This window comes from Vulpes lagopus, chromosome 2 (assembly GCF_018345385.1).
Source record: "Vulpes lagopus strain Blue_001 chromosome 2, ASM1834538v1, whole genome shotgun sequence".
Lineage (NCBI taxonomy): Eukaryota > Metazoa > Chordata > Mammalia > Carnivora > Canidae > Vulpes > Vulpes lagopus.
Window position 1 is genome coordinate 162,586,062 of NC_054825.1, and position 22,922 is coordinate 162,608,983.

Consider the following 22,922-nt stretch of genomic DNA (forward strand, 5'->3'; position numbering starts at 1 on the left):
TAGAGGTTGTGAGGTGCCCACGTTTTACTGTGGTGGAGAAGTCAGGGAGGGCGAGGGGGGAGGAAATCTTATCGCACGCCACGCCTTTCTGGGGGATAGGCCGGTTCTCAAGCGGGGCGTAGCTACATTAAATGCTGGAACCCACGCATAGTGTCCCACCGGGGGTGTGACTGGATCTCCTGAGGCAGGACTCGCCCTCAGAAAGCGAGGGGTTCCCACCCTGGAGGGTACCTTCGGGGCGTGGCCTGAAAGGGCTAGGCACCCAGAGGGGGCGGTGTCACACTGCAGGGGTGGGGGCAGCTCAGGCTTCAGTGGGCGAGAACAGAGCTGCAAAGGGTAGGCCCCAGCTCGAGGGGTGGGGTTTCCTCGGAAGGCAAGGCAGGTTCTTTGGGAGTGGGGCGTCGAAGAGAGGTCTCATCTCGGGAACGTGGCCACGATGAGGGGGCGGGCCCGCTATCCTGACTGAGGTCACCGGCAGCATCCTGAGAAGCTCGGGTGCGCCTGCTTAGAGAGTGGCGGAGGTGACTGCGTGGGGCTGCTGCCCCGTGTGCTTGCGGTCCGCGGGGACGGCTGTTCGGACTCGCGTCTCTGGCTCTGCTGCTGCGAGGCCCACCGACGACAGCTCACCCGCCGCTCCTGGAAGGACGTCCCTTGGCTCCACATGCCCAAGTGGTTGAAGTAGTTCAGAGCTCCTGGGGGCCGGGGGCTAGTGGGCCGTGGAACTCCGAGAGCCGCCCTAGGCCCCGCCTCTTCCCACGAGGCCGCCTCCCCTCGGGTCCGCCCCTCTCCCGGTCCCTTGCCCTGCCTCGAGCTCTCCCCGGCTCCGCCCCCTGCCCCCCCCCCAAGCACCCCCTCTTCCTCCCGAGTCACCGCCCTCACCGACCCACAGCATCAAGGCACCAGCGCCCCAGCACAGATAGGTGGTCACCAGGTAGGACACATGTGGCCTCGGCTTCAGTGTCTCACAGTTGACTACAAAGAGCGTCATACTGAGAATAATCAGGAACCCTGCACTGGGGTGGGGCCAGAGATGGACACAAGAATGGACAGGGATCCCAGGACCCCCCAAAAGAGAACAGAGACAGAGACAGTTTCTCCCCTCCCACCCCGCGTGACATGCGATGCGCACACACACTCAAATGACAGACATAAAGACGCCCGGACAGAAGTGGAAAGAACGGGATGGGAAACAGGAAGGAGAGATACCTACCCCTACACTCACCTCGACTGAGAAAGTAGAATTGAGATCCATGCAGAAAGAGTGGGGCAGAGACCCCAAGAGACATTCAAACACAGAGACCCAGCACATAGCAGGACAGAACCTTAAGAGAGCTCTCCCCAAAGCCAAAAAGAGAGTCCTGAGGAGAGACACCGGTGGGGGGGCGGGCAGGCACCCCTTCCCCCAGGCCCACACTTACCAATGCTGAAACTGAGAGAACTGAAGACAAGGTCAATCTTACTCAGGCGTCTGAAGCCTGGCCGGAAGGAGAGCCCCATGGCCAGGAGGAGGAAGAGACACAGGGTCAGGGCCAGCATCATGAATCCCATGCTCATATGGATAAGAACTAGGAGAGGAGGAAATGCTCCACAGTCATCCACACACAGTCTCCAAAGTCACCCTCCAATCTCATCCCACTGACATCCCCATGAGCGGTCAAACAGATACCCCAAAAGTTTGGCTACAGATATCCTCAACTTCACTCCCACTCCTGTTACCTAAGTCCCTTCCTAGAAACCCCCAAATCACTCTCGCTCTCACAAAGTCACCCCAGGTACCTGTAAAGTCAAAATGATCCCCAATTGTACCCTCAAAGTTGTCCCAGATCACCCCCACCAACCCCAAAGTCAATCCCAGAATCCCCATAATCAACTCCACCCATACTTCTAAGGTGACCCCACAGATGACCCAAGTCACCCCCACTCACATCCTCAAAGTCACCCCACAGAATCATCTCAATCATCTCTAGAGTCATCCCGACAGAAATTTTCAAAGCCATCCCACTCAAACTCCCAAAGATATCCCACAGAAACTCACAATAATATCCTCTATATCATACCAGACACCCCCAACAGCACCCTCAAAATTACCCGACACTTTAGTTACCCCCAGTCTCTAAAGTCACCCTACTTCTGCTAAAAAAAAAAAAGTCTCTCCATTTCACATCTCAAGGTCTCCTAGGCCTCCCATTTACACTCCCAGAACATCCCCCAATATCAGTCCCATTCACATCCCAGAGCTCCCTACAGACATTCTCCAAATTACCCACCTTGATCCCCAGAGCACACACATATGTACACCCAAGAAAAACTTCCAGATAACCTAAAACCACATAATCACTCTGTTTAAGTTACTATGTATCCAATACTCGATTAAGAACAAGAATTTTGTCCCCTTCTGAGAATTACGTCTCTTTTTCGCCCTTCCCTACATTGCCTACTTTTTGAACAGTGCGAGCCTGCTTCAGCCAAATAAGCTAAGACTCCATCTGCTTTGTTTCTGGCAAACTGTGTATCTTTCACACATAACCAGAAACCTACCCAGAATGTAAAAGCTTAGTCATATATACAGAATAGCAAGATTCCTGTGGGGTTCAATCACAGAATCCTGGTAGAGGGCTGCTCATGACACATCCTTGCCTTCTGGGGCCACAAAGAGTCATATGACTCTGGCTGTGCCCCACAACCCAGGCCATGGTGACTGGCCCAAAGATGGGTACATGAGCAAAGCCAACCAGTCAGGCTCTGCCCTGGGACTTTTTCTAACTGAAGCGGCTAAGGGCTTTTTTCCCCTAGTCTATAGGATTGTGAGCCTGTGCCTGAGCCCTGGACCCCGTTTGAAGGGGGCAGGAGATCTGATAGAGTAAAACTAAGAAAGGAACACAGACAAGAGTAGAGGAGAAAGAGCTGAGATGACATTCAAGTCATCCCAGAGACTAACCTATCTTGTGGTTTGGTCAGAAGTAGACATTTGTGGCATAAGCCTTAATGCCCATCCCCACTCACACCTCATCAGTGCATTGCATTGCTCTGGCCACTATATTGGGTTCGGGGTACTCGTGGGACCTGATCACACAAGACTTCTGCCAGAACTTTTTGTGTTTTTTTCCTGCCTGACCTGAGGCCCACATTGTTAGCATTTCTGCCAGTTGTTTGTCCGCCTGCTCTCAGATCCATTCCCCACCCTCCCCTGTTCTGTATTGCAAGGACTACATTTCTGAGCCTCCTTTGCTCACTAGCTTAGCAGTATGCTTGGCAAATGGGCAGCACCAGCAGAAGACTGGCTCTGGAAGAAGAGGACAAGCCAGGGCATTTATTTCCCTCTCACTAAAGCCACCACCACCACCACCACCACCACCACCACCACCACCACCTCAGCTGGTGTCTTTAGCAGTAGCCACATTTTTTTTTCTATGATTCTAGCCACCTCACCTCTAAGCAAATCCTACATGAGTCTATGCCTTCCAGATGGCTCCAGCTTCCGGGCTCTGCTAATACCACCACCTCCCTTTGTTCTGTCTCTATCTTTACTACCCTCTGAAGCGTCTAGAATGATTTATTTTCTTAACTAGATCCTGACTTACCTCTATATGGAATGAAGCCAATTCCAGTAGCCAAGAAATATAGAGATAATAATGACCCTGGGATCATGACCCAAGCTCAAGGCAGTTGGTTAACCAACTGAGCACCCAGGCGCCCCATCCTCTACGTGTTTTAACTTGCTTACTCTTCAAACAATGCATGATCTGGGATCACTACCACTGCCATTTTAGAAACAAGGAAACTGAGGTACAAAGAGGTCAAAGATTATGCCCAAGATCACCCAGCCAACAAGTGGTTGAGCCAGGACCCACACCCAGGCATTCTGGTTCCATGTTCTGTTCTGCCCCCTGTTGCAGTGCTCAGAAGCACCAGTAACACACAGAGATCTACAGGGAAGCAAAATGTTTCTGAAGGAGCTGGAAATCCTCTTTTGGGTTTTTTTTTTTTTTTAATCATCTTGTTTAAAAAACACTGTTTTAAAAAATGAGGGAGAGGGACACCTGGTGGCATAATCAGAAGAATAACTGACTCCTGGTTTCAGCTCAGGTCAGAATCTCCAGGTCCTGAGATCAAGCCCCATCTCAGGCAACAGGCTCAGCACAAAGTCAGCTTGGGACTCTCTCTCCCTCTTCCTCTGCCCTACCCCCCTTCACTTGTGTGCTCCCTCTCTCTCTCAAATAAATACATAAATATTTTTTAAAAGTTAGGAAAAGTGGGTACCCAGGTGGCTTAGTCAGTGAAGATCTGCCTTCGGCTCAGGTCATGATTCCAAGGTTCTAGGATCCAGTCTTGCATTGGACTCCTTGCTTGGTGGGGAGTATGCTTTGCCCTCTACCCCTCCACCCTGCTCCTGCACTCTTTCTCTCTCAAATAAATAAAATCTTTAAAAAAAAAAAAAAAAGGAAAGGAAAGAATGATGGCATCTTTAGCCATCTAACCATGAGGCAGATTGGTTTTTGGCCAATTGTAATGTTCTTCCCATGCCCCATGACAGTCCTACTTCCCTGTTTCCTCAAAAGCCACATATAAGGCCAGGAAACTCCTTCACGAGGAACTTCAGAGAATCTCCAGAGACCTTCCTCAGAATTCCAAACATTTCCTCCAAGAGCATCCAAAGAGCATCCCCTAGAGATTTTCCCCCTCTAATCTCCTGAGACACCCCCACCTTTGAGTACTACCCCGTAGCCTGTCCAGGCTCCTACTGACCGGTCACTTGGCCCAGGTTGGCGCACTTATGCCTCCCGCAGTCTATCCAGATGCCTAGGTAGCCAGTGTAAGATCCCTGCAAGTAGGCCAGACGTCCATCCGCCACACTGAGCCCCAACAAGGTTGCAAGGATGCTGAAGACCAGAGACCAGCCCCGCAGGATGAACTTGGGGTCCTCCTCCCAGGAATAGGCCACACTGGCTGGGAAAGAAGAGAGTTCTGGGGACCAGGTTCCACCTATGACCTGCTGCTGTATGCTAGTCTCCATTTCTAACCACAGCCACATCTCTGGCCCACCCACACCTCACCTTTTACTCCATTCTCAATCCTTCCTCCCACAGCCATCTCCTCACCCCCACTCACACCCCAGTTCCAACCTCAGCCCCATCTCTGATTCCAAACCCACCCTCACTCTCATCTCTAACACCCAACTCAGCCCCCTGCACAATCCCATTTGAAGTCCAAACCTAGTTGTTTTGTCTTCAGCTCCCCATCTTCCACTACCTGTCCCCAAAACCCCAGCTTCATCTCTACTCTCCATCTCACCCCCTTATCTAGAGCCCTGTCACAAACCCCAGTCCAGGACACACACTGCTACAATATCCAAAGTGTTTTTGTGAGTCTGAGACTCATGGTGTCGACAGAATGAATGCAGGTAGTGCACTCTGCATTCACCAAGCCCCTGTGATCCTGCCAATCTTCCCAACTGACAGGGACCCCTGCTCCCCATCCCTTGCTCACTTATTCCCAGTCACACTAGACTTCACAGGGTCCCTCTCACACCCAGAGCTTTCCCACCTCAGCACCTCCACACGTGGTTCAGGCTGCTCCTTCTGCCTGGAGCACTCTTCTCCCACCCATACCCAGTCCACCCTAACCACTCTACATCTCAGCTCCCACAGCACTCCTTCCATGTCTCCTTCCCGGAGCTCCCCCAGCCCAGTCCAACCTCAATTCATGGGCAAGCTCACCCACCAAATGCTCCCACTGTGCCAGATGCAACTCTCTCCTACATTGGCATCCCACAGACTTGTGCTTCCCTCCTTATTTCACTAGTTTCTTCACTACCAGTCTTCCCCATGGACTTCTGTGATGGCTGGGAACAAATTTCTTCTGTCTCCCACTGCACGCTCATCAGCTGGTATGGAGCTATGCTATTTGTTCAGTTAAAAAGGTCAGGATCAGGAGCGCCCTGGTGGCTCAGTTGGTTGGGCATCTGCTCAGCTCGGGTCATGATCTCTGGGTCCTGGGATCGAGCCCCATGTCAGGGCTCCCTGATCAATGGGGCATCTGCCTCTCCCTCTCCCTCTGCTGCTCCCCCTGGTCATGTTCTGTTTCTCTCTCGTATGAATCAATAAAAAATCTTTAAAAAAATAAAAAGATAAAAAGGTAATGAGTGAACACAAGAATAATGTACTGGTGGGTGCATTCATAGTATCTAACTTTCTTTTTTGTTTTTTCTTAAAAAAAACAAAAGATTTTTTTATTTATTCATGAGAGATACATAGAGAGAGGCAGAGACATAAGGCAGAGGGAGAAGAAGAAGTCTAATGCAGGACTTGATCCAGGACCCCAGGTTCAAATCCTGAGTCTATGCAGATGCTCAACTACTGAGCCACCCAGGTGCCTCTCCATGGTATTTAGTTATAGTAACTCCTTCCCATATTTCTGTGGCATCTCTCACTGTGGATTTCAGAGATGTTGGGTATGTGGGTGTAGGACTTGAGAAGGAATTTGGGGAATGGAGAAAGTGGAGAGTCAAAATCAGTGTCTATGAAGTGTAAAAAATTCAGTAGGTTTTTAATACAATGGGTTCTATGTGCTTTTACTGTTATTGATGGACTCTATCTTTATGACACCCCTCTGAAGTATCATTACCTCCTTGGACAAATGAGGAAACTAAGGCACAGAACCGTTGGTTACTCATGTAATCAAAGACATCAAAGTTGGTGAATTTTTCTTTTTTCTTTTCTTTTCCTTTCTTTTCTTCCCCCATCTCCTCCCACCCTGTCCCCACCCCCTACCCCCAAAAGGCTACCACAAATGCCCAAAGGAAGGATGGGGGGAAACAGAAATTTGAATAATCTGCACCCCTGGCTGGGAAGTCTGAGTGCCTGCATTCCCACCAACCTCTTCAGACCCCTTCTCAGGCTGTGGCCGGTCTGCCTACCCCTCCCAAGCCCAGACTGCAGGTCACTGAGGGTAGGGAACAGGTCCAACATCCCTGGGTCCCCAAGGCTTCAGGAAAAAGGTAAAGAAAGACAGAAATCGAGGAGAAAGAGAGGCATTGAACTAAAAAAGGGAATAAAAGGCGGAAATTGATTCAGGGAAGGCCCTGGGGTGTGGGAGGAGGGGCAAGTCGGAGGAGGGCCTTACAAATTCATATCTCAAGCCTTCCAAAAACTCTAAGAACTGACGGTCAGAGATGCCATCAGAGATGCCGTTGTCCCAGCGCACCCTCAGCCCTGCCCCGCCCTGCCCCTACTCTGGCCTCTGCCTGGTCACTCCTCCCTCCCACCCCCAGCCCAATCCTGACATCTCTCAGACCCAGCCGTGACCGCTTCTTGGCCCAATCCTGACCCTGCCCATACCCCACATGGAAGCCACCCTAACCCAGTCCAGCCCCCATGTCACTCACACAGGGTAGAGTATGAATCCATGGCCAATGTCCTAACTTCCTGGAATCTCTCCAACTGTCATGGAACCTCCCCCTGCCCCCAGCTGTAGGTCAGACTGAAGCCCTGAGGCCTAACCCTGGACCGCAGGAGAGACCAGAAAGCACAGAAGAAGGGTCAGAGAGATCCAAACCACAAAGAGCAGAGCTTGAAGCTGGGAAAGAGACCAAGAGACTTCCACATGGCCATGAAGGTGCCTGGAAGGAGGAGCTAAAGCAGTTGGCAGTTTGTTTAGTGTGTCTGAGAACTGGCCTTTCCCTATATCTCCACATGTCCCAGAGACCCCAACCTGACCACAAGAGCACCCAGCCAAATGTCCTTCCAGCAGCTCCCACAAATACCCAAGAGGAGACCCAAGGCTTTCAGTCCATTCTCCACAGTCGCCGGGTCAGCATCCAGGAACCCCTGCCCATTATCCATAATCGCCGGGTCAGCATCCAAGAACCTCTGCCCACTATCCACAATCGCCAGGTCAGCATCCAGGAACCCCTGCCCATTATCCACAATCGTCGGGTCAGCATCCAAGAGCCTCTGATAGTCACCAGTCACTGGGCCAGTACCCATGACACACCATCTGTTATCAACAGCCGCCAATTCAGTATTGAGAATGCACCAGCCACTATTAGTGGTCACCAGGCCAGTATCCAAGGCGCACCGTCAGTTACCTACAGTCGCCGTTTCAATACCCGAGATGTTCCACCAATTTTCCAAACTCCCTACATTAACACCCAAAACTCTCCGTCAATTACTCACACCCCATTGTCCAATATGGAGTCAGTTATCTACAATAGCAGTCAAGCCAGTAGCAACGACAGCTGGCCAACAAGCTGGAGTCCCCAACTAAGCATTCAAGGCCTCACATTGCCAAACCAGGCCAGAGTCAATGTACCCCCTTCAATTACTCACAGCCCCACGGTCAGTGTCAAAAGCGTCGATTCAGTCATCTGGACCTCCCAGGAGATTTTCAAAGACTCTGTGAACAGCTCCCAATTCTACCAAAATCCTCTAGACAATATCCAGAGCACACAGACAAGCATATCCACTGAGATGGATTCTGGCGGGTGAGAGGCAGAAGTCTAGGCAGTGGGCCAGGTTCTGGGCTAGAATTTGGGGAGGGCAGCACTCAAAGGTCAAGGATCAGACCCAAGGCCAGTATGCTGGAGGCTGAAGGTTGGACCCAGTTGTGGCCTGAAGCTGAATCTAAAAGTTGGCCCTGGGAAGGGCTTGGCAAAAAGGCTGGATCTGTGATTGACTCAACCTGGAAACAGAATGTGGGGGTGGCAGGGTCTGGAAACTAGATCTGGAGGCAAGGGAGCTTCAAGGCTGAATGTGGGTGAGCAGGTTCTAGAGGCAGGACTTGGGGGATACAGGGCATGGAGGACGGACTTAGAGAAAAGAAAGTCTGAAGGCTAGACTGGATGGGACAGGGTCTGGCAGCTGGACCTGGGGTGGCTAGGGTGGGTGGCTGGGCTTGCTGCTGACACTGGTGGTGGGTGATCTGCTACAGGTTTCAGAACAAGGGTAGACGCAGGCATTCACAGCTGCCCCTGGCCTGGAAGCTGCTGCATGGAGCCAAGAAGATCAGCCGTCAGGTGAGCCTGGCACTGACCCTGGCTGGCATGGTGATCATCAGTCTCATCTCTCTGGGCCAGCCCTGGATGCATTTCCAGGTGCCACTTGCACCTCCTGGGCACCCTGATGGCTCCCTGACCATCCACATCAACACCATCTTCTTTATGCACTGCCCTGACATCTACTGTGTACAGGAGTACGACCAGAATGCTTGTAAGGCCTGTTCTATACTCACTATTCCCGGGATTCATCTTTCCTTTTCATCCCAGGGACCCTTCTCTGCCTTCCCTGGGATGGTTCTCACTGCCCTCGGTTAGTCTTCCCTTCGCTTGATAGTTCTCACTACCCCTGGAAAGTTATCCCTTCCCCCAGATGGTCCTCACTGCCCCAGGACCATCTTCATTGCCCTGTGCTCATCTTCAACTCCATAACACCTAACCTCATAGTCCTCAGAACCCTAGGATCTTACACATTATCCTGAGGCTCTTTCACCTTGGAAATCTGCCCTCATCACACAGAGCTGGTTCCTCAATGCTCACCCCACCTCTCACTGCCCAAGAACCCATTCTTATTGACCCAGAGGTGAGCCCTCAATGCTAAAGTCATCTGCCTCAATATCCCTTCTCTAGAGCCCAATTCCAATTTTCTTAAAATGGGGATGAAGAGTTTGCAAGGGAGAGGGTTCATGAATATTCCCAACCTCTTTGGGGACCCTCTCCCCCATGCTCAGAGCCCAAGGGCCTCTCTTAGTGTTCCTGGTCTTCTTCCTTCCCCAGACTTGTTGGACTTTGCCTGGGCCTTTCTCATCCTTGCCAGCATCGCTAGCTTCTTCCTCTGCATCATACTTATAAACATCATCTTCTTCACCAGCTCCAACTTGCGCATGCTGGACTTCTCCAACGTCATCATCAGCATCCTGGCAGGCATGGCTCTGAGATTTTTCCCTAGTGCCCATCATGATACCCAATCCCCTCCACACCACATTCTATATTCCAATCCCTTCCCCATCCTCACTATCCCAATCCATGTCCCTCCCTATCCCAATCCATGTCCCTCCAAATCTCCAATCCATCCCAATAAAAAATGTGAACTTCCAATACAACCCCATCTCCAGCCCCAATACCAGCTTCCACTTCGCCTCCCATCTCTATCACCAACAAATCTCAAACTCATCCATTTCTCCTTTTGGAATGTCCATCCCCATCCCAAACTGCTCTCCAACTCTATGTATTTTTCAATCTTCAAACCATCCCTATTGCCATCCCTAACCCCTCCAAATCCCAATCTCCAACTCAACCCCATACCTAACCCCCCTTGACACTTGTTCCAAACTCAACCCAACCCAATCACCTGTGAACCTCACCTTCAAACTCAACCACAACCCATCCCCAACTCCATCCTCCATCCTTCTACTTCTACCCACCTTTATTCAAAACCCATTTCCAGTTCCAACTGCATCCCAAATCCTGTCTCACCACCACCACCAGCTCTGTGATTTGGTTCAAGCTACTTAATCTTTCTGAGCCAGTTTTCTCATCTGTAGGATGGGGATAAAATTTCCTACTACATGGAGGTGTAGAGAGGATTGAATTAGAAAATGGTGGCACTTGATAGTAGCTATCTAATTTTGCCCGAGTCCTTACCATGACCATCCTCCCACCTGACCCAAATTACTCAAATTTGAGACTCTGATTAGAACAGGCTAGTTGAAGAAGAGAAGGAAGAGGAGGAGGAGGAGGAGGAAGAGGAGGAGGAGGAGGAGGAGGAGAATGACAAGAACAAGAAGAACAAGAGGAAGAAGAGGAGGAGGAGTCTAGTTTCCCATTTGCCTGACAAATCTCACTTTTTAGAAAAGGAGGTGGAGCAGCACTTTAATTTAGAAATGAAGGATATTATGTTCCTGCCATTTGTAGTATTGACCACAACTTTTATTTGTATCAAGAAAACATTCTTGGAGAGTGATAGCAAAGCCAAGAATAGGAAACACTCAACTTCCTGCTTCCTTGTGTGCAAATAGTATTTATCCAATTTGTCTGGTAGCTCTTTCCAATTGTTGAAATATAAGGTACAAAGGGTAGAAAACACCTGGGTTTTATATCATCTAATATGACATTTTTTTTACAAAAAAACAACCATCTCTGATCATTCCTTTTAATTAAATGAAGAACATCTCCTGTGTTATTTTTCAATAACGTAACGAAAAAAATCACCCAGAGTTTCACTACCCAAAATTTTAAAAGTTGAAATATCCAAAATGAGTGGGTTTCTTGTCCACTTCTTCAGAAGCCCAAAATTAAGGACCTGATACAATGGCAATAATCAGTCTCAATTCTTGTGGGCTTACAGTGTGTGCCAGGAAATGTGCCAATCTCAACAACTTCTCATGATAGCCCAAGGAGATGAGCCCTATGGTCATGCCCACTTTACCAGTGAGGGAAATGAGGCTCAGAGAGATGGAGTGGTTGCCCTAAGGCAAGAAGGAAAGTCAGGACAAGAGCTTTGGTCTGTTGGCCCCAAAGCCTATGGTTTTAGACACCACCATGGCCGGGTGAAAGGCAGACTTGTGCTTCCAATGTGCTCTACCATGACATTGTCAGGAGCCTGTTTTCCTGCATGTGCGCAGAGGTACAGGGAGGCAAAAGACAGTGGGAGAATACTAAGCAAGAGCCAGGCAGCCACACAACTATGGGCATCGATCTGCACACACCTGATGCCCCACTTCCTAACACCTGTACTCATGCAGGGACCAGCATGGTATTGGGGATCCTGTTCTACCTGATGCAGGCCCATGAATTTCTACAGGAAGGCATGACCTACAGGCTGGGGCGCAGCTTCTACCTGGCATGGATCAGCGTCTTTCTCTTCCTGATGACTGGTCTGGGTTGGGATGGGGTTGGGTTTGGGCATGGGTTTTCAGGGATACAGACAGGGATTGAGTGGGATAGAATTTGGGATGGGTGGGTGGGTTGCGGACATGGCTAGATCAAATAGGATGGAGGTGGGAGACAGGATTAGGGAGATGAGGGTGGGGATGGGTGGTCATGGGACCAGAAGTGGGAATGCGGTTGGGTTTGGGTTTGGAAATGGATTGGGGACAGGGGTAAGGGTATGATTGGGCTTGGGAGAGAATGGGGATCAGAGGCAGGCTGTGATTCTACTTCTCACCCCCTCTGCTCTCCTCCTTTTCCAGGTTTCTTTTCCTATCTGAACTACATGAATTTCTGGTCCATCCTGGCGCTCCAGGCCATCTGGACTTAGGACACCTCTTCAGGCCTGATCCCATAGCTTCCTGCCAAGCACATGACAACCCTACTCTCTAGTCCTCCGTCCCAACTGAGAATCTCGCCTTTTTCAGTGTCTTCCAGATCCTCCCACTCAGATTAATAATCAGTATGTTTAAATAATCTATATTTTTTGCCCAGAATGTTCTCTTAGCTCAGTACCTTGTAAGTGTTCTGGGGCAATACCATCGCTCCCTGGGCCCATTCCTTGGGCCCTCTGGCGTTGAGGGACAGGTGAGAGAGGGAGCTCAGGAGAAAGACATTGCAGGATACATGGCCAACAAACAGACCGATCTGATGGTTCCTGGCATAAAACACAGGTGGTGCCAAACAACATTTGTTGAATAGCTGATTCTCTCCAGGCCTTTAGGGCTTCATCTTTTAATTTCATGACCCGCAATAATGTGCCCCCTCTTTTTTTCTAAAGATTTTATTTATTTATTCATGAAAGACACACAGAGAGAGGCAGAGACATAGGCAGAGGAAGAAGCGGGACCCAATCCCAGGACCCCAGGATCGTGACCTGAGCCGAAGGCAGACGCTCAACCACTAAGCCACCCAGGTGCCCCTAATGTGACAAGGCAAATTGTCTGAGGCAAATTCTCCCGGCGCCCACACTTTACCTCCTGTCTTGACCAGCAGCCCCTGTCACCACCTCCTTTTGTCCCCTAACACACCCACACCAGCACAGGGCTATTCTTTTTAAAAATTATCTATTTATCCATCTACCTATTTTTTTAAGATTTTATTTATTCATGAGAGACACACAGAGAGAGGCAGAGACATAGGCAGAGGGAGAAGCAGGCTCCCTGTGGGGAGCCCATTGCAGGACTCGATCCCAGGACCCCGGAATCACGACCTGAGCTGAAGGCAGACACTTAACCACTGAGCCACCCAAGTGTCCCCCATCTACCTATGCAGCATATTTTTGCTATCAGAGTCATTTGTTGAGCAGCCCCAGTGGCGCAGCGGTTTAGTGCCGCCTGCAGCCTGGGGTGTGATCCTGGAGACCCGGGATCGAGTCCCACATCGTGCTTCCTGCATGGGGCCTGCTTCTCCCTCTGCCTGTGTCTCTGCCTCTCTCTCGCTCTCTCTGAATGAATAAATAAATAAATCTTTTTTTTAAAAAAAAAGAGTCATTTGTTGAGAACAAGGTTGAAACTCAAGTACAAGTTTATCTCACTCCCTGGGTCCCTCTCAGGGTCTCGATTTGGGGGGGTCCCCTCTACCTCCATCTCACACAGTGGTTAGGCTGTAAGGGTTGAGTCTAGGCTCTGCCACTTATTAGCGCTGTGACCTGTGTCCAGGTGTTGAACCATCCGGTCTGTTTCCTCAACTGTAAAAATGGGGACGATGACAGTACCTCAACCTAGATGGAGTTTAACATAACACCTAGTCCATCATATGTGCTCTTTGCTAAAGAGCAAAGCGTTGCTAAAATAATCCTTCTGCTTCTCTCCCACAAAAGGCTCTCAAATTTGTTCATCTTTAAATGAAAATTGAGCTGCAAGTATGTGGCAGACACTGGATCTACAGCAAGGATCAACCTAGACACAAATCCTTGTTTTTACAGCTTGACATTTTGCCAGAGAGGCAAAAATATATGCCCACAAACAAATAGACATGTTAAGGATAAGTGCTATGAGGAAAAATAAAGGAGGGGAAGAGAGGCGGGTCTGGGACGGGGTGGGAGCTGCCTGCCAAGGTGACATCTGAGCAGACACATGACTGAAGAGAGGAGAGCCACGGGGATAGACTGGAGGAAAGGATTCTTGGCCGAGGGAACAGCAAGTGCAAAGGTCCTGAGGTACAAATGTCCTTCCTTGGCACGTTCCAAGAAGACTAGGGAAGCCAATGTGCTAGTGCAGCCAAAGCAAGGGAGAGGGGGACAGGGGTATAGGAGGAACAGGGGCCAGGTCACTCTGGGCCTTGTGGGGCACAGTGAGGGCTTTGCTTTACTCTGAGTGAGGCAAAAGCCAGTGAGGGGAAAGGTATCCTTTTCTTACCAGAAGAGTATAGGTTACTTCTTTAACTTCATACCATGAGCTTCATGGGAGGCATCTCCTCACTGGAAGTAAGAAAACAATCCAAATGACAAGGGAGACCAGGTAAACAACGTGTGTCCCACTCACAGAAGGGAATGCTTTGGCACTGTTTAAGCAATGAAGTCACTCTGCATGCACTGATGGGGGGAGGGATTATTTATGGGACAAAATGGAGTGGGAGGAGTGCATCTACCCATAACACGTGTATGTGGGTGTATAGCCATAAAGTAAAAAGTCTACACATCGACAGTGGCGATCTGATGGATGGGTTTGAAGCATTTTATTCATTCATGAGACACACACAGAGAGAGGCCGAGACATAGGCAGAGGGAGAAGCAGGCTCCCTACAAGGAGCCCGATGTGGGACTCAAACCAGATCCCAGGATCAGGCTCTCAGCCAGAGGCTGAAGCTCAACCGCTGAGCCACTCAGGCGTCCCAAACCAAAGTATCTTTAAACTGACATGATCGTAAGCATTTTTTTTCAAAGATAAAAAATGAAACACCCCAGATGCTTGGGTGGCTCAGTGGTTGGGCGTCTGCCTGTGACTCAGGGCTTGAGTCCTGGGATCAAGTCCCGCATCAGGCTCCTCGCAGGCAGCCGGCCTCCCCCTTTGCCTATGAGCTGGGATTTGAATAAATAAAATCTTAAAAATATTCTCATGAATAAATAAAATCTCTTAAAAAATAAAATAAAAAATAAAGAGAGCTCCAACTCTACCAAGAATCCAAGCCCCAGGTTCTAGATCATTTAAACTACTGGGAGGGGAGGGGGGTAGCGGGAGCAGGGGGTCCGGCCCTCGCTCAGCCCGGGAACCCTGGCCCCCAGCCCCCTACCCTCCTCCCTCCCCTAGATCCAGGAGCGCAGCCCTCCGGCTCCCGCGTCCAGGCACCGATCCCTCCTCGCCCAGCGCAGGACCAGCCTCTCATTCTCCACCACGCGTGCGCGGCCCCGGAACGCCCCCTGTCAATCTCCGCGCTGGCCGCGCCCCCACCCCGCGCCGGGTCTCCGTGGGGGTCGGCCCCGCCCCTCGCACCCGCCTTCGCGCCGCTGCCGCGCTGGCAATTCCAGTTGCCTCTGGGTCTGGCCCGGTCCTCATGCGGGGTCCTGCCCCTTTCCAGCCCGCCATGGCTGCTGTCCTCCGCATTGCCTGATGCCTGTGACAGGACAACGGGGCCCGATATCCCACTACTCCTTTTGTCCGCCTCCAGGGACAACATCGGACGGTCCGCTCGGGAAGATTTTAGCGAAAACAACCGTGATTCGCTTCCCCAAGTGCCAAAGGGGGGGTTCCGGCCCCGGCGCGCGTGCGGGACGCCTCGGGGCGGAGCCCGGGCGAGCGCGTGTGGCGGGCCTTGCGAGCGGCGCGCACTATAAAGCGGGACTCGAGGCCACCCGCGCACGCTTTGGAGCGAGTGAGGGGCTGGTGAGCTTTGTTTGGCCTTTTGGCTCCTTTCCGTCTGTGCGGGTGGGCGTTGGGGTCTGGGCCGCCCTCATCAGGAGGCGCCCCGGGGCTGCGGCGGGGCGGCAACGCCAGGGCGGGACGGAGTTAGGGCCCCTGGGAGACCCCGGCGCGCCCTCAGAGGCAACCTGGGGTCCTGTGCGGAGCGGGCGGTGGCGGCCCTTTGGGAGCCTTCACGGAGGGGAGGCCTCCTGCCGCCGGAGCGCGCCAGGGCCTCCGGGGCCACAGCGCCTTTGCACCGCAGCCGGGCTGCGCCATCTCTGCTTCCCACGTCGCTGGGCTCCGCCATCTTGGCCTTTTTCTTGGTGGGCGGAATGGGGGAGGGGCGGAGGGCGCCTGTGACCCTTGAGTTCTGCTTTCTGAGGTTTTCCACGCCTTTGCAGGCTACATGTGTTTTCCTCGGGCAGTCGCTGTTTTTGCCGATTCCACGTGGCTGACATTCTGTGCAACCTAGAACAAAGGTGTACAAAGGCGTTGGAGGGGGGAGAGGCGGGATCTCGGGGTTTCGAAGGAGTAAGGGGGAGCGGAGCCTCGAAATGAATTACCGGGTTGTTTCTGAGAACCACATGGGTGTGGTCTTAGGAGAAAGCAAGTGGGGCATTTCCCCTCTGGAGTCAGGATGACACGGTCCCTCCAAATACCAGAGTTTGTGTTCGCTTCCTGCATCAGTTCTGTGAAACGTTACTTCTGGGTTAGTTGGCCCTGGGGTCTCGGACGCCCGTCTCCTGAGTGCCGAGAAGGCCCAGCCCCCGGGCAGCTAGCTCGTGTTCTGTCTCCCAACCACCACCCAGCAAAAATCCTGTCTAGCGGAGCCTGCTGTCCCTTCAGGCAGCCACCTGGAATACCGCGGGCTTCACCCTAACTATTGGCATGTCGCGAGGGAAGGATTTTTCTCCTCCGTCCCTGGCGCGCCTTCTCGCTGTTGTCCGATGTATCCCTCTTTCATGTTTTATCATTAAAATCCTCAAGGGTGGCCAGGAACTAGCCAGAAGTTTCACACTTGTAACATTTTGCCATGTTTGCTTTTTTTTTTTTTCTTAAGATTATATTTATGTATTCATGAGAGACACGGGCAGAGGGGGAACCAGGCTCCCACTGGGGATCCCAGGACGCCGGGGTCACGCCCTGTGCCTAAGGCAGACGCACAACCGCTCAGCTACCCAGGTGTCCCGTGTTTGCTTTCTTTGTGCTTTGTGTGTGTGTTTTAAAAGCACGTTTTGAATCTCACCCAATATCATTAATACTTTATCTCCAAAATGATGCTGTCTCCTGTGTGCTTTGTGTTTGTAGAGCCGGAGTCCTCTCCAAAATGTCTTCCTCTGCTGATTTGTTCCACAGTGGTTGCAGTAAAGGGTCCCTGGTTGTTGTATGTGCTGCTTATATCCTAGGAGTTTTTTTCCCCTAGAATAATAGCTCCTTCCTTTTTATCTCCCAATAGGTTCTTCCAAGGGATGTGCATTTTAGCCACTTTCACTGTTTCGAGTGACTAGCAAGGGTAGCTGAATGGTGAAAATCTGTAAAGCTGGGCAGGGGGTGATACACACTGGGTTTTCTCCATGTAGTGGGTTTGGACAGTCCCCTGTAGACTTGTGACCCTGGGGAGGTGCTGTATCCTGTGTGTCTCCATGGGGAGAGTTGGGGGTTTTCATACCTTCCTAATAGATTTTGTGTTTCCCAGTCTTTGAGTGCAGTTAGTTTGGCCTCCATTCCTGAAGATGATCGGCCTTGAGACTGGTTGTAGTGGGGACCGGGCCTCCCATGATGTTCAGCACTGGGCTCCTATCACCCCTGAGGATGCAGTGCCTCCCAGGACCTTTGACACCTGGGGATCTGAGAGGCCCTGGTTTTGAGGTCTCTGGACCCCTCCCCGCCACAGACTGTTTCTTCCTCCATCCTCACCAAGTACTTCCTGTGTTACAGGTGTATCTTCAAGCTGAGGGACCACCCATTACCACTCCCATCTTGGTGAGAACCCTTGCTTCCACTCCTTAGCCCCACCCCACCCCCATCCCCCAGTCTAAAAACTTTGATTTGGGATGATTTCACATCAGATTTCTCTGGGACCTAATTTATGTGCCAACGTTTGTGCTGGGGATTTACATGCAAATCCCGGTTCATTTATAGCAGTGGAAATCTAGCCAGAATGGGCCTGGGTCCAAATCCCAGCTCTGCTCTTCACGGGCTTAGAGAGCTAGTCAAGTGATGGCTCCTGAGCCTCAGTTTCTATATCTGTAGAGCAGTTTCTATATCTATATATGTTAGGAGCGTATGGGCCTGAATCCTCCGCAGGGTTGGGGGAGGGGCAGTGATGTTTCTTGCTTTCAAAGGTAAGGGTCGAATTGGAGAATACATGGATTGTGGAAAGAAAAGAAACGTGTGTTTATGTTTCAAGAAAAAGGACTAATCCGAAATCTAGTTTTCAGAGTCAGCAGAAGAAAAGAAACAAGCTGGCAGCATTTATCACTGTTGATAACAGGGTTTTGTAGATTGTATCTTGAAGCAGAGATTGTCTTAAGAATCCTGTGTGCATAAACTGATACAGTTGTTAAAGTAATCCTTCATTTACACAAAACCATTGTGTAAACCATTCTCCATTTATCTGGAGAATGTTTCACAAGTGTTTCAAAGAACTAAATCATAAAATGGGTGTAAAGACCTATTATCTAAAAAGAAACAGGCTGTTCCTAGGGTGTCAGGAACAGAAAGATCATTGGCTGTGGTGATAATAGGACTGGGAGTGTATTCTCTGGGGTCCTTGGAGGTTTCAACTCTTGCTGACAGGCACTTTAGGGAGGAAAAGCTCCTTTCTGTGATGGGTGAGCTCAGACTGCAGATCAGGAGTACCATTCTGAGAGCCTGAGGTGTCCCCTGTAGAGCTCTGAACGGTCGCTGCTGCTGAGAAGGAAGATCCGGGACAGTGGGGTAGGAAGCTGCCATTTGTATGGCGGGGATGATGAGGGGAGGAAACAAGAACAGAACTGGAGGCTTTGGAAGATGCACAAGGAGAACAGGCTTGAGGTGAGAGCAGAACAGATGTGGGAGTGTGTTCAGTAGGGTGCTTCTCGGAGCTGAGCAGAGGAGGGAGGACCCCCTTCACCTCACTGGTGTGCCAGGCAAATTTCTTCCCCTTTTCCAGGAGGAGAAACAGCCCCGGGGTTGGGGGCTGTGGGGTCAGGTGCTGAAGGCGGTAGCTGCAGATCATACAAGTGGCACCCAGGAATGAGCCACAGTGAGGGGTGGTCAAGAAGAGAGGAGGTGGTGAGGGGTATGGCATCAAAAGGCATGTGAAAAAAAAAAAAAAGGCATGTGACACCCCAATGGCCAGGTATTGGTCATTTATCCTACATGGATGAGCTCTTGCTGTTGTTCCCCTTAGGACTGGAGACAGGTGGCTTTGGGACCTGAGTGAGGAGGAGGACAAGAGCATCGGGGCCCCTGTGATGTCCAGCACTGGGCTCTGACCTCCCCTGAGGACACAGTGCCCCCCAGGGACCTTTGACACCCAGGGGTTCTGAGGGGCCCCCTCTGGGGAGGGAGGAGTGGAGGTCCATGGTTGCCACTCCCCAATGACCTGCTCTTCCCCCTCTCTGACCCCTTCCTGACTGCAGGTGGTTCTCCCAGGAGTCACAGGCCCCCACCGTTCCTGTCCTTGGTAAGAACAGGAGAGGCTTTGCTCTCAATACCATAATAATAATAAATTTATCATAAAATCTATAGTTTATGGTACTATAAAAGCAAATGCTGAGCATTTACTCAGAGCTGGGCCTAGTGCCAAGCACTAAATTGACTTCTCACAATGTCCCTAGGAAGCGGGGGTGGCAAGAAGAGTTGGTTACTGCAGAGGTCGCAGTAACGCTCACTGTCACTTCTGAAGGGGCTGTGCTTGGGACCCCCATGATGTCCAGCACTGGGCTCTGACCTCCCCTGAGGACACAGTGCCCCCCAGGACCTTTGACACCTGGGGATCTGAGGGGCCCCACTCTGGGGGGGATCTCTAGGGGGGGTGGCTGTTTTCCCACCTGATGACTTCTGTCTTTCCCTGAAGCTCCTGTGGCCACACCCCTCCGGGCTTCCTACAGTTCCCTGCAGGGGACAGCTGTGATCATGGCCGAGAGAGCCCTGGCGCTTACCCAGATAGGGCGGGGGGACCGTTACTACACATACACCGAGCTCCTGGCCATCTCGCGGCGCTTCAAGCAGAACCCCAATGAGCTCATGATTACCTGGATCCTGCGGGTGTATGACCAGGGAGGCCCAGCCCTGTCCCTGAATTCTGGAGAGCTGGCCCTGCTGGGTGACCTGACCAGCGATGCCATCTTCAACTACCACTGTAAGACCCTGCGGGGTGGCTGCAAGACACTGCTCACCTGGCTGCTGCTGGCCTGGCGCCAGCGCTGGGAATCCTTCCTGCACTTCGAGGCCACTGAGCTGCCCTTCCGCCCCTGGACCACCATGGAGGAGGGCATCCAGCTGGTGAGGGAGCTGGGCATGCTTGACTGGATCTACCGTGAGCCACCGTCACCTCCTGCAGCAGATCAGGGGCCCAGGCCTGCGCCCGAGGATGTGCCCTTCACACAGGGCCTCCAGCGGCGCCTGCTGACAGCCGCACCCTCTGAGCTGCGGCTCTCACTGGTCAGCCTGCTGGTCAAGGGCATGACGGTGCTGGAGGCGGTGATGGAGATCCAGACCATCGCCGATGTGGGCCTGCTCTGGCGCCAGAGCCAGCCAGGCCGAGCCAAGCTCATGTTGGGGCCCAACCCAACACGCAAAGATCTCATGGGCTGGCTGCTGAGCCATGGCGTGCCCAAGGAGAGGGTGGACAAGCAGCCCACCAAGGTCCTCCTGGAGCTGTACATTAAAGAGGCCAAGCGCAGCCGCAGCCACCCTGCCTACATGCTGGGGGAGGAGCAGCCCCCACCACCCCCCTACTCAGACCAGGCCTGTGGGGAGGAACCACCTGTGCCCGTGCGTCATGACTAGGCCTCCCAGGCCTGGTCTTCCAGATGGTTCAATTCCAGGGGAGACACAGTCTGAGCCAGTGCCTCCCAAGCACCCGCAGCATGGACTGAGGACTGGCCCATCTGCCTGTTCTCCAGCTTCCCTGGGGCAAACCGCCCCATTACTGTATCAGAAGAAAGGAAATGTTCTTGCCTCCTGGCCACCTTACAGGTGTCTCCAGCCAGAGCATTGGAGGCCAGCAAGCTAGCTGGTGGCCCTGGGTGCCTTTCCCCAGGGCACAACCTGCTCACCTGCTCTGTTGAGGTCTGGTACATTTCAATTTCAGCCTGATTAATTGGCACATAGGGTGGGCACCCAGCCCTCTGCCACACAGGCCCCCAAAGCACTACAGGCCAAGTGGGGAGACCCCACAGCCCATGACATGAAAGCACCTTGAAATTTGCACCCTTAAGGTATTTTTAAATGCAGTGTTTTTATCTAATAATTTAAGCATATGCAACACTTTGGTTTTAACGGATGCTTTGTTCTCTTGGAATGGCGTTTCTCTTAAGACTTTTTTTCCGATTCCTTTCCCTTTTAAAGTGGGCTTTTGCTGTTTGCCCACCTGGAGAGGGGGCAGCCAGCCCCATCTGATTTCTCTAAGCGGATGTGTGACCTCTGACCAGCCAGTGTCTGTCACAACTGGGTTAAAAGTGTCAGCACCAAGAATCAGGTTCATGACAGATGGCCACCATGGCAGGCCATGCTAGGCACATTGCACTAATTAAAAAGCGTGAGCATTGCTGTGTGTGGACTGTGGTGTCTGACTGGGGTTTGTCGTCCTGGTGTGAAGCTGAATCCAGAGCCCTCCAGGGTGAAGGTAAGGATCATGCACAGCAGCCTCAGGGAAGCCACCATCTCTGCCTGGGCCATTCCAGCATGCTGAGAAGGCTGGGCTCCTACTTGGGCCGCTCACAATTAGAACTTTTGGGTCTGAATGATGCCCCTACAGCCAGAAGTGCATGGAGGCGTTCTGAGGCCCTGTGATCACTCCATACCTGCAGGGGCAATGATGGGTAGGGCTGTATGAATTTCTGAGACCCTGCCCCCTACCCAGAGATGCTATCAGGGAGGGAAGTTGCAAGCCTTTCTAAGCTGTTAAGATGGCTGCTGGCCCCAGTCCAACCCCACCCCAGCCATTTCCACCACCCATTCCAAGGAGCCTTGCACCTTACTCCCTCCAGAAGGATATTTGGGGTCCTGGTGGTTAGGAGTAGCTATTGGCTATAAGCCCCCACCTCACCTCTGACCACCTCTCAACTGTTCCATCTAATGGGCACCTGCTGCACTCCAGGCTCCTCACTGCTAGAACAGTGTGTCCACACAGACCCAACTCTGCCTGCTGGCCTTTATTAGTAGGTGTGCAATAGCTTTTCTTAATCTTGAGTACTGTCCTACTCTGTGCATGGGATAATAGGAACCCTGTCTGTACTGTCTGACCAGTAGGGCAGCTACCAGCCACGTGTAGCCAGTCTTTGAATTGTGGCCAGTGCAGCTGAGACCTGAATTTTCCATGTTATTCAAATAGCCACATGGCAGCCAGTGGGTATTGCAGCAGATAGCACCCAAGTGAGTCCAAACCCATAATGGCCTGTGCAGCACTGAGCCCCACCTGCTCCACTGGCTTCCAGGAGATTAACAGCCAGGGTTGCTGGGTCTGATGAATTAGTCCTGGCTCTGCCAAATGAGGGATGCATAGAGGTGGGTCGCTTGAGTCATGGCCTCCACCTTGCCTGTGGCTCCGGGCCCTGCTCTTGTGAGCTCTCTACAAGGCTGGCCTGACCTACCCCCTGCCCTCAGAGGATGGACAGTAAGGTGCCACCAGTCCCTACAGCATTGAGGGCTAGCAAGGGTCACCACAGTCCTGCTGTCCTGACTCTCAGGCCGGGTCACCATAGAGTTTGTGCCCCACGGGGGCTAACTGAGGAGGTGCACGCATCACATGTGCTGATGTACTGTGCGCTCCTCTGCGTGGATAAAAGTCGTGCGTGAGTACAGACCCCCAAACACATCAGACACCTTCACTTACCAATAGGGACTGCACTCCTACCCCATGCACGTGTGTGCATGGAAATGTGTCACATGGATGTGTGCTGACGTATAGGTGCAGCCACCCTGCATGTACCCATATATAAATGCAGAAA

General features: G+C 51.9%; 1 protein-coding gene, 1 long non-coding RNA gene and 3 other non-coding genes across 9 annotated transcripts; 4 read left to right on the forward strand and 1 right to left on the reverse strand.

Annotated features, from left to right (window-relative positions):
• Window positions 1–1,436: 1,436 nt before the first annotated feature.
• Window positions 1,437–15,429, reverse strand: LOC121484809. Its single transcript, XR_005986116.1, has 3 exons — window positions 15,355–15,429; window positions 14,281–14,342; window positions 1,437–1,565 (listed from the first exon to the last, which is right to left on the reverse strand). It is a non-coding gene; the product is annotated as an uncharacterized LOC121484809 (long non-coding RNA).
• LOC121484806 (Friend virus susceptibility protein 1-like) lies at window positions 15,373–21,520 on the forward strand. 5 transcript variants are annotated; one of them, XM_041744511.1, is made up of 6 exons: window positions 15,421–15,744; window positions 16,164–16,241; window positions 16,823–16,944; window positions 17,701–17,745; window positions 19,389–19,432; window positions 19,826–21,520. In XM_041744511.1, the coding sequence occupies exon 6, from the start codon at window positions 19,885–19,887 to the stop codon at window positions 20,758–20,760; it is 876 nt and encodes a 291-aa protein (XP_041600445.1). In that variant the 5' UTR covers window positions 15,421–15,744; window positions 16,164–16,241; window positions 16,823–16,944; window positions 17,701–17,745; window positions 19,389–19,432; window positions 19,826–19,884; the 3' UTR covers window positions 20,761–21,520. The 5 variants fall into 5 exon arrangements, 4 of the variants coding, with proteins under 4 accessions (XP_041600445.1, XP_041600447.1, XP_041600446.1 ...); XM_041744513.1 differs by lacking the exon at window positions 16,823–16,944; XM_041744512.1 differs by lacking the exons at window positions 16,164–16,241; window positions 16,823–16,944.
• On the forward strand, window positions 17,530–17,621 carry LOC121486023. The gene has a single exon (XR_005986505.1). It is a non-coding gene; the product is annotated as a small nucleolar RNA SNORD88 (small nucleolar RNA).
• On the forward strand, window positions 19,210–19,302 carry LOC121486022. The gene has a single exon (XR_005986504.1). It is a non-coding gene; the product is annotated as a small nucleolar RNA SNORD88 (small nucleolar RNA).
• LOC121486020 lies at window positions 19,667–19,757 on the forward strand. The gene has a single exon (XR_005986503.1). It is a non-coding gene; the product is annotated as a small nucleolar RNA SNORD88 (small nucleolar RNA).
• Window positions 21,521–22,922: the final 1,402 nt, after the last annotated feature.

Coding starts and splice junctions, on each gene's coding strand:
- LOC121484806 (XM_041744510.1), top strand. CDS start 18,722: ATGGCGGGGATGATGAGGGGAGGAAACAAGAACAGAACTGGAGGCTTT. Junction 18,799..19,388: donor ACAAGGAGAACAGGCTTGAG/GTGAGAGCAGAA, acceptor TCCTGACTGCAG/GTGGTTCTCCCAGGAGTCAC. Junction 19,433..19,825: donor CCCCACCGTTCCTGTCCTTG/GTAAGAACAGGA, acceptor CTTTCCCTGAAG/CTCCTGTGGCCACACCCCTC.